Source organism: Hypomesus nipponensis, chromosome 10, assembly GCF_054491055.1.
Source record: "Hypomesus nipponensis isolate SF chromosome 10, ASM5449105v1, whole genome shotgun sequence".
Classification (NCBI taxonomy): domain Eukaryota; kingdom Metazoa; phylum Chordata; class Actinopteri; order Osmeriformes; family Osmeridae; genus Hypomesus; species Hypomesus nipponensis.
In genome coordinates this window covers 1517572-1528561 of record NC_140370.1, presented here as the reverse complement: position 1 = coordinate 1528561, position 10990 = coordinate 1517572, and the positions used below count along the sequence as shown (strand labels likewise).

The following is a 10990-nucleotide window of genomic DNA, read 5'->3' as shown; positions in this document are numbered from 1 at the left end:
GTATGGGTAATCTAGCGTCCAATACGAAAGCAATAGAGACGTTGTTACCTGAGAATAGTCCAGCGCGGTATATGTTTGATTTACATGGAATTCAAGCAGTGTCAAGCGTTGAGAAATGGCATGCATGGACTAATCATGACCCGACACATTGTTTTCCGTTGGAGGGAACATTTGACGTAAAAGTATTGGAGAGCTTAAAAGTGGTTTTGCAAGACAAGGAAACAAGTCGGATGACTAAACATTTTGTCAACTGGCCAATGTTTATGATATGGTTAACTGAAGCTACGAGACGACGTGGAGTTGGCTATCTTGAGAAAATACGGTCCGAACAAGCTAAAACTGATTCTGATAGAGAAGCTAGGAAAGAGTTGGAACGTTTCGAGCGAGACAAACAAGAGACTGCTAGAATCGAGCTAGAGCACTTTGAGAAACAGAAGATGCGGGAGTCATTGTTAAAACGTGATCAGACTGAACAATTTCGGAGAGTGAGGGAACTCGAGACATTGCTTGAACATGCTAACATGGAGTTGCGTGAACAGACTAGTGCGAAAACAAATTGTGAGAAGTCAGTAGTCGTGAAAAAGGCTGAAGGTAGCGCAAATTCCCTAGGAAAACCACTACCTAAGATTTGTAGCTTATTTACCGAAGATGAAGATGATGTTGTTGCTATGACTGTGGCTATGCAAAGGAGAGCCAGAGACAGGGAAAATGCATTGTTAGGTGAAGCATCGGGTCAGGAGCAGCCAGCACAGAAACTACCAGAAAAGGTCGAAGGGTTACTTGGTGCTACAAGCACCACAGATGTGATTGATCCGGTAGGCCTAACTAAAGATGAACTAGCCCTGCTGACGAAATTGAGACAGTTGAGCAGCGACCCACGGCGAGAAATAGAGAGGGCAATCTCTAGAGGTCGGGGTTTTCAATCAGCTCGGGGTTCACGTAACTCAAGCAAAGAAAGAGAGCCCCATACATATCAAACACGCAAGACATGTAACACTGACCAGTTAGACCCTCCAGTGCCCATGTACCCTATGCGAGCTTATCCAGGTCCTGATGCATTACAGCCTGTGTACCTTTATCGCCCGTGGTCAGTGACTGAGCTGAGGGAGTTAGGTAAGGGTTTCCCTGACATAAGAGAAGACCCAGCAAAATGTATTAGAGAGCTGCAAATAACTATCAATGCACACAGACCTACTTTTCTAGATTTGAATCAATTGTTAGAGGTAGCACTCCAGCCTGGAGTGTTGAGAAAACTGAAAGCATTGATTCCTGATGAGGATAACGCAGAACTAGTTTGGCCTGCACCAAACGCTGAACTTGAAAATGCACCATATGAAGCACTTAAACGCCGTTTGATAGCTGTAATACCAAAAATGGGAGTTGGTGTTCTGGACTGGAATAAAGTGTATGATTGTAAACAGAGGAAAGACGAGGAACCTACAGACTACCTAGAAAGGCTTACTAAGATATTTGACAAACACTCTGGGTTTACTGCGGCCGCTTCCCCTGTGCCACTTTGTCATGTGTTCATGTGTGGTTTGCTCCCTGAACTCCAGGTAGAAGTTAAGAAACAAGTTCTGCATTGGGAGAACAAAACAGTTGATATGATTATGGATTATGCAAAGCATAATTTTACATTAATGCAGGCAAATGCAGGAAAGAAAGTTGAGAAACTAATGGCTTTGCAAATAAGCTCTTTAGAACAACAGGAAAAAGGATTCAAGGGTAAAGGTAAAGGTAAAGGAAAAGGGAGAAACTCGAAGGGGGGGAGACAGACAGATGAAATGGGCAAGGATGTTTGTCGATGCTGCGGGAAGAAAGGTCACTGGGCCCACCAGTGCCCTGAGATGTATGCGCAGTTTGGTAAAAAGACCCAGCATTCGTATGGGATCCAGTCCCCTCCTAACCAACAGTATCGCCTTGAGTACAATGGGTTTTCACAGCCCCAGAATCACCACCCCCAACAGAGACAGTTGACTTGGCCTGATACTGAGCCGTTCGAGCCGCCGCAAGGTCAGAGACAGCAACAACAATAGGGAGGCCTAGGACTCGAAACATCAACATGTATGCCGGTAGTAACTGTGTCTAGTGATAATGAACCTATGATTACGTTGAAGGTGGAAGGCAGAGACCTTCCTTTTTCTGATAGACACAGGAGCAACTAGATCTGTTATTGCAGCACAAAACTATCCAAATTTTCCAAAATCAAGACACACAGTCAATGCAGTGGGGGTATCTGGGATTCCTGTTCAAACAGTGGTTAGCAAGCCGTTAAGAGTTGATATTGGTCCATTGAGTGATGAGCATGCGTTTCTTTTAACTACGGGGTGTGAAGTAAATCTTTTGGGAAGGGATTTGTTGTGCAAACTGAATTGTGACATTAAATGCACTACTGATGGAGTGTTCTTATCTATTCCTCAGGAAAAGGAACACTTGGCCTATCACATTCTGTATTCCCACACAGATCCATTGGTGGACTGCAGAGATTGTTCAGAGCGTTCCACCACGGATGCAGCCTTATTAGCAGCAGTGCCCGAGCAGTTATGGGCTGAGCATGCAAATGATGTAGGACGCATTAAGAACGCTATCCCAGTAGTTATCACTGTAGATCCCAGAAAACCTTTGCCGAACAAACCACAGTATCCTATCAGTAAGGACGCAGAAAAGGGAATTGAGCCAGTAATTGCATCATTGTTAGCACAAGGAATCATTGTATGTTGTAAGAGCAAATGTAATACCCCAATTTACCCTTTGAAGAAGGCCAGTAAAAACACTTGGAGGTTTATTATGGATTTGCGAGCAGTCAACGCATGTGTTATCCCAACACATCCTGTCGTGCCTAACCCTGTTACAATACTCAGCTGCATTCCAGTTGACACAACTCATTACTCAGTAATTGACTTATGTTGTGCCTTTTTCTCTGTTCCCATTGCAGAAGAGAGCCAGTATCTGTTTGCATTCACGTTTCGCCAGGTCCAGTATAAGTTTGCAGTTCTGCCACAGGGGTACACCGAATCACCTACGTTGTTTAGTCAAGCCTTACGAGAGGACCTCCAGGATGTCACCTTAGCAGCCGGCTCTACTCTGGTGCAGTATATTGATGACCTTTTGATATGTTCTAAGAACCTTGCCTCCTGCCAACAGGACACTATTGCTGTGCTACAGGCACTGGCTGAGAAGGGCCACAAGGCCTCAAAGGCAAAACTGCAGTTATGGTCCGAGGAGGTCAAGTATCTGGGCCATACACTCAAAGGTACAGAGCGGCTATTGACTCCTGATAGAGTGGAGGCCATCCGGTTGATACCGAAGCCTAGAACAGCAAAACAACTAAAGTCTTTTCTAGGTTCAGCGGGGTATTGTCGTCAATGGATCCTTGATTATGCTTTGTTGGCTAGACCTCTCCTTGATTTAATGAAGGGCCAGGTTGATACTCATTTGTTGTGGAACACTGAAGCTGATAAATCATTTGTATCTCTCAAACAGGCCTTGGCCCAGGCGCCAGCCCTCGGTCTGCCGGACTACACCAAGCCATTCACACTGTACTGCCACGAGGCCAAAGGGTTTGCCCAGGGTGTACTGACCCAGCAGCATGGTAATCTTAGGAGGCCTATCGCCTATGTGAGTTCGTCTTTAGATACTGTGGCAGCAGGTTTTCCCCCGTGCTTACGAGCAGTCTGTGCTGCGGCAACATGTGTGGAAGCAACTTCAGATATAGTGCTGGGGTCGCCCTTGGCAGTGATGGTTCCTCACGCAGTAAGTGCTCTTCTGTTACGCACCAAAACTCAACACCTGTCAGCCACCAGAGCTACAAAGTATGAACTGATTTTGTTGACTCAAAGTAACATTACAATCCATAGATGCTCCCCGTTAAATCCAGCTTCATTGTTGCCCACCCCTGATGATGGTGAACCACATGACTGTGAGATGGTTGTCGATAAAGTGCTAACACCCAGACCTGATTTGTTTGACAAACCTATGGAAAATGCTGAACTTGTGTTGTACGTAGATGGATCTTCGTCCCGAGCATGGGATGGCTCTCTAAACTCTGGATATGCGGTCTGCACGGACAGTGAGACATTCGAATCTGGTAAACTGTCTCCACAATGCACTGCACAGCAAGCCGAGTTGTTTGCTCTGACAAGGGCATGTTGTTTATCAGAAGGAAGGATCGTAAATATTTACACCGACTCAAGATATGGATTTGGAGTTACTCACGATTTTGGTGCCATATGGCGAGAAAGGGGTTTCATTAACTCCTCAGGTGGAGCAATCAAGAATGGAAAGATGATTGATAATTTGTTATCTGCAATACTACTACCGAGAAAGCTAGCTATTGTTAAGTGTGAGGCTCATACTAACAATACAGATGATGTTTCAAGAGGAAATGCTAAAGCTGATTTAGCAGCAAAGGCTGCGGCCAAATCCTCTGATGTGTCCCAGGTCTCTATTTTTTCTGTGTCTCAGCAACCGGAAACACACACTCCCTCTTTTCATGATGTGGCGGACCTTCAAGCCGCTGCTGATAACACTGAGAGGGATGGTTGGTTATCCGTAGGCTGTGTGAAAGATCCTACTTCAGCAGTGTGGAGCCACCCCGACGGCCGCGTGGTGGCGCCACGTGCATTGTTCCCTTGGTTGGCTCGCATGGCGCACGGCTGTGCCCATACGAGCAAGGGGGGTATGGTCTCAATAGTAAATACTGATTGGTTTGCACCTGGTTTTTCCACAAAGGCTGAGCAACATTGTGCTCAGTGTCATACCTGCCAGCAGCATAATCCCGGAAAGGGACCAAAGAGAAGAGACGCAGCCCACCCACCTCCAAGTGGTCCTTTTATGCATTTACAAATTGATTTTATTCAGATGAACAAGTGTTGTAATTTTGAGTATGTACTTGTAATTGTTGACATGTTTTCGAAATGGGTAGAAGCCTACCCATGTCGGAAAGCGGATGCTACCACGGTAGCCAAGATTCTCATGAGAGATGTGATCTGTAGATATGGGATCCCCACAAGACTGTCCAGTGATAGAGGTTCCCATTTCACAGGTCAGATTGTTCAGGAACTTTGTAAAGCGCTCCAGATCAACCAGCATTTCCACTGTCCCTACCACCCACAGTCTGCGGGGGCAGTGGAGAGGCAAAATGGAACTTTGAAAAACAAACTAGCCAAGATATGTGAAGAGACTGGCCTAAAATGGCCTGATGCACTCCCACTAGCTCTTATGGCCATGAGGTCCACTCCCCAAAGGAGGAATGGACTTTCTCCACACGAGATAGTTTTAGGGAGACCCATGAGATTGCCTGTCTCTCCCCCACTATCATTGAAACAGATGAATATCCACCAGATGGATGATACAATGTTAAACTTTTGTTACGCCCTAACTAGAGCAGCCAGGGTTGTGCATTCACAGGTGAAAGCTGCCCTGCCTGAACCTGCTGGGGAGCCATGTCATCCCTATCAACCGGGAGACTACGTGTATGTGAAAGTGCACAAACGGAGGACTGCCCTCTCACCGAGATGGACCGGTCCATACTTGGTTCTCTTGGTGACTCACACAGCGGTGAAAGTGGAGGGTCGTCCGACATGGATCCATGCGACACACTGCAAAACGGCCCCTCCACCGAACAACACGTTGGAGGGTCCCAACGGAGAGCAAGGGGCCGGTGGAGGAGCAGGTGCACCTCCAAATGGTGCCTGCTCCAACTTGCCATTTGTCTCATCCCCACTGGGCTGCTCCTTCGGGAGTACACCAAGGGGGATGGAGACCCGGTCGCAGCGGCTGATTCGGGAGCAGGTTCCAGTCCAGCGGACCGATTTGAGCCAGAACCAGGACCCTGCCGTCCAGCACTCCAATCCAGGGGCGCCGAGACGGAGGTCCCAAAGAGCACCCACCCGGAGGTGTTGAAGACGTCAAAAGGTGAGTCACATGTGGTGAAAGCCAGAGAGGGGCTGCTGTTGCTACCATGCCTCTCTCCCCCATGTGTGATTCATGAAGCAGATGAGAGCACCCAGACAGGAAACCAGAGAGAGGAGCCTGGAGAGGGGAAGACACTTTCAGTCTTCCTCCGGCCTCTACATGAAGCAGGTGACAGCACCCAGAACGGGAACGAGAGGATACTGAGGCAGAGGACCTCGGTTGTTTCAAGGAAACCGAGCCCGCTGCCTGAGCTACGACGAGAGATGATATCCACAGATAAACTGACGCACACACCTGACAGACATTTACTGATAACGGACGCACGAGTCCACAGATATCGCAGACATGAGCCACTACCAGAGTCAATATTACATGCTCCCAAAGAAACTGATTTGAACATTGACACCCATCACCTTGGAGTACACATGAAGACTGAATACTTCGCCAACACCTTCCTAAGAACCGCCAAAATGACTGCACGGAAAATGAGAGGAAATGGGTCTTGTTGGGTGTGTGGTATGATTCCCCAACATGCAGGAACCTATCCTTGGATAGCGGTCCCACTCTCTAAGGCAGATATGTGTGAGATCTGGAGTTGGCAGTGTATCGGGTTGAATGTGAAAAATGTTACTGTACACAAGCGACACATTCCTAAAGGAGTTACCTATTCGCCCCCATTGTGGTTAGCCTATGCTCCACAGGCGTGGTTATGTGTGACTCATAACGGGACAGGGAGGGCATTGGGGAACAGCACGTGTAATCATACTGTGTCGACATATGCTTATACAAAGTTGTCTGATTTGCCTGTTAAAGGTGGACCGATAAGTATTACAACAGATCCATTTGGGGTTCCTCATGCAGCTAACAATGGCACCATGTGGGTATGTGGTAACAGGGCTTATTATTTTCTGCCAGCCAACTGGTCAGGAACATGTTACCTTGGGTTTATTGTAGGAGCCCTCAGACCTGTAGATGGGTTGCCCCTGCACCCCTTGCCAAAACATTGGTGGCACCGCCACAAGAGAAGTATTGTTAATGCAGATGCTAAGAAGCTGGGATCACATCACTTGGAATCAATAGTGCACAACCACTTTCCCCGCTGCCATTCTCCCTGCGTATGGTATTATCACTGCCTTTAGAGATATTAGGAGCTTAGCAGTAGGGTTGGAGTCCATTGGTAATGAGACAGCCGACGCCTTAACTGCGGTTGCTTATGAGATGAAGGCTATGAGACAAGTAGTGCTGCAGAACCGGATGGCACTGGATTATCTGTTGTCAGCTCAGGGAGGTACATGTGCTGTGATAGGTCATGACTGTTGTACTTTTATCCCAGATGAATCTGCTAATATCACAAATATGGCTGCGCACATTAAAGAGATCATTTCCGATTTGGGGGAACCTGAACCTTGGAATTTTGCTGATTGGCTGACCTCCTCTGTGGGGGGTTTCTTTTCGACTATCATTCAAATGGGAATCACTGGATTGGGCATGTTAATCGTTGTTGTGCTGATTGTGGTTTGTGCTTGGAAGATGTGTACTGCCTGCTGTGTACAGTGCTGTGCAGTGGGCTCTCGGAAGGCTGCCAGTAAGATTATGGTAGCCCAAATCAAGCCACAGACGAAAGCAAGCAAGACTGATGATTACTTTATTGCCCTGGGAATGATTGAAATGTCTGATATTTAATCTCAAGTACCAAGTGTCTACTTTGCCATTGTAATAAAGATGGCCATTTGGCTCCTTTCTATGTTCCAACTGATATACAATGCTGTATGCAATGTGAATAGATCTGTCCTTGACCACAGATTAGTTAACAATAATTAAAGGTGGTTACTTTATTACTTTAATACTGTTTGAAATACTCTGAATTTAATGAACAGTGTTTGATCGATACCCTGCTGTGTTGAGCTCACGAGAGCATGACCAGGGGGTATGTCCAGCAGAGAAATATGCCTATGTTTCTAGAATCATTGATGAACTGTCATTATGCTGTTCACTTCATTGATTTTGTTTTACCTATGATTGGGTACTACGTAATACTTTTAAATCCTATAATCATGTATGCTGCGTTGGGTAGTAACAGATACGGTATTGTTTGATTGTTAAGGTTTTGAAATGTTATAAAACTTATGAAATGTAAGGCACCATAGCAGGCCCCAGATAAACAGTTGTTGTGTTGACGTTAAACGTCAAAAGGGGGGGACTGTGGAAGAAATTGCGATTTCCTGTGTGCTTACATTATTCACTAATCAATAGAACTAGTCATTGGATACTAGTTAGTATGTTCTCATGTAAGCTTGCTATTAATAAGAGTAGATTGTGTCTATGTGTCAGGGTTAATAGATGTTCGGGGTCAGGAGAAAGTGCTGGCTAAATGTTCCTTGTTATGGCTACAAGGAGAGCTCCAACTATGACCTCTCTAGGCTGAGTGGTCATGTGTTGGGAGCTGTGAATCTTTTCCTCTGAGACTGTTGTAACGTCATTACTGCCTGACTGTCACTATCTATGTTTACATTCTTGTGCCCTATAAAAGATGGTCCTCCAGCCTTCAGGGCTGAGAGAGACATGATTGAGACCTAAGCCTGGTGTTGTGTTGTCATTTATGGTCAGAGGTCCGATTTTCTCTCCCAATCTGCAGATTGATAATACTTATTAAAATCCAGAACTCAACTGAACTTAGTCACTCCGTTTATGAAGAGACGGACAAAACACTTTCTTCATCACCGTGTATAGTGAAAATAAATCAGAGTGTCGAAGTGAAGAAAATCCTAAGTCCGTACAAGTCAAAAATAAACTAAGTCCAAAGGTTGAAAATGATTCTAAGTGTTGACAAGTGGAAAATAAACTAAGTCCAAACGATGAAAATTATTCTAAGTGTTGACCCGTCAAAAATCAGGCTAAGTCCCAACGTTGAAAATTATTCTAAGTCCAAACCAGTCAAAAATCAGGCTAAGTCCCAACGTTGAAAATTATTCTAAGTCCAAACCAGTCAAAAATCAGGTTAAGTCCAAACAGATGCACTGAAACTCAGAGTATTGATGCAAAAGTTTATTCCAACACAGGGTAAAAAAGGTATCCTAGTGAGTAAGCTCCGAAGAGCAGACTGGCAAGTTCTCTCCAAACATCCTCTTATATACTGTATTTTCTGCCTATTATTTGTGTCATTTTTTGCTATTGGTGCAATACTGTTGGTCACAGATACATTATGCATCCTCACATTATTGGTACCTTTCTGTTGATGACCATTTCTACGCTTTGTCACCCAATTGGCCCCTATACTAGGGTTTCTGATTACAGAAGCTGGGTCACGTTGGCATCTCTGTCCTTACATAAATCTGACCATGTCCAGGCTCGTGTTGGGTGCACACACATCTTAGGCTGTTTTCTAGTTGGTATGGGATGCTCGTGCTTTATAAACATAGGAAACCCCTAGACACAGACCTAGGCCTGACCTGGGTGACAGCTTCAGACTTGGTTGGTAGTTTTCCTGCAGCTTGGCCATATGTGTACGTTCTAATTTACGGCTAGGCCTCTGCATTCCATGGAGTGGTACTTCCCTACCCTCCTTTGCTAAAACCAACGTTTCACACTTCTATTTGGTTTTACTCAGTCACAGCTTAGCATCAAATTTCCCATAATACAACTTAGAGTATAATATAAGGAATAACTGAGACATTCACTTTTCAATCGGATTGTTCCATAAATGTAACCCATCTCCATCATTTTCAGCAGGGTGACGTAATTTTCTTCATCAATTCCCCCCTTTGGGACTTGCAAAGTCCCATCTTTACTAATTATGGAATGAGATTACAACTATCCAATAAATGGGACTTTGCAAGATGCAAAGTCCCATCTTTACTAATTATGGAATGAGATTACAACTATCCAATAAAACAGTAGTAGTTACATAATGATAATATGGAAAGGTAAATGTAAGAAAGCTGTCAGCTTGTAAAACACAGTTGAGGTAATAAACAGTAATACCGACCTATGCATTGTCAATTTTCATCTTGTACATAAATGTCATCATGTGCGAAGCTTTACCTTGGTGGCCTGGTGGTCTTCCTATCGCCCAATACTCGCATAAGCTATCAGCTTATTGCAACACATAGCAGCGGAGTGAAGTAAAAGGGGTATGGGTGATGGAAACTCCCCGTAGCCCCAATGATGCACATGGCGCAGGTCATCAGGGCAACTATGCTCATAATGCGACATGAGTATCTGTTCCAGCCTCTACCTAAGTATATGAGACAAACTGAGTCATCGCTAGTTGTCATACTGTACTTTCCCGCTCATCCACCCTCCACACTTCGTAAGCTTGGCACTGAGGTCCTGATTACTTATACAAATTGGTCCGTCTCGTACGTGTAAGATAAAAATGGTGAGAAAGGAAGATTATAAAATACATAGTGTATGAATGTATGTTGATTATACATATCACCCCAGCCAGTGGTCGTGACATATGCGATATAGGTGTTCGTTGCCACATGAAGATTTGCTACTATTTCCGACCCAAGGAATAGTGGTTATATGATGGGCTAGTGAGCAACGTGGTCATGCTACATTTAAAATGTCCCCATGCAGTATGTTAGGCTAACAACCAAAACAATGACATCAACACAACATTACTGCAGGGTCAGCAAAACAAAAACACACAATACTTTGAACAAAACAATGAAACAAAAATCTGTTTGAAGACATGCAGTGAGGTTGACTGTGAGGTAATGTTGTATGGTATCCATAACACTGAGGTAGATTGTGAGGTAAGGTTGTATGGTGTCCATAACACTGAGGTAGATCGTGAGGTAAGGTTGTATGGTGTCCATAACACTGAATCAATTGTGACTTGTGACTTGAGTCCAATTACCCTTTGTCGGTACTATCCACGTGGTGGCGGGTTTGGCGGATAACCGCGTTGAGAGGTTCCCCACACCCGCTGCAATCTGTCCAACGTCTCTCTGAGCTCCTCATTCTCGCGAATCAGCACCCGATTCTGGTGCTGAACTGCCAGACACTCGTCAGCGAGTGTCTTCCTGGCGGCGAAGTCTCCACCGCTGAAGTGATTGCCCTCGCTTTC

At 45.2% G+C, this 10990-nt stretch overlaps 1 protein-coding gene across 1 annotated transcript; it reads left to right on the top strand.

Annotated features, from left to right (window-relative positions):
* The first annotated feature begins 2316 nt into the window (after positions 1–2316).
* Positions 2317–8485, top strand: LOC146270795 (uncharacterized). The gene has a single exon (XM_084706580.1). It carries the CDS (start codon positions 5445–5447, stop codon positions 7053–7055), a length of 1611 nt encoding a protein of 536 aa, XP_084562706.1. The 5' UTR covers positions 2317–5444; the 3' UTR covers positions 7056–8485.
* The last annotated feature ends 2505 nt before the right edge of the window (positions 8486–10990 follow it).

Excerpts from the sequence above, each read along its gene's own strand:
- LOC146270795 (XM_084706580.1), top strand. The coding sequence starts at position 5,445 with ATGTCATCCCTATCAACCGGGAGACTACGTGTATGTGAAAGTGCACAA.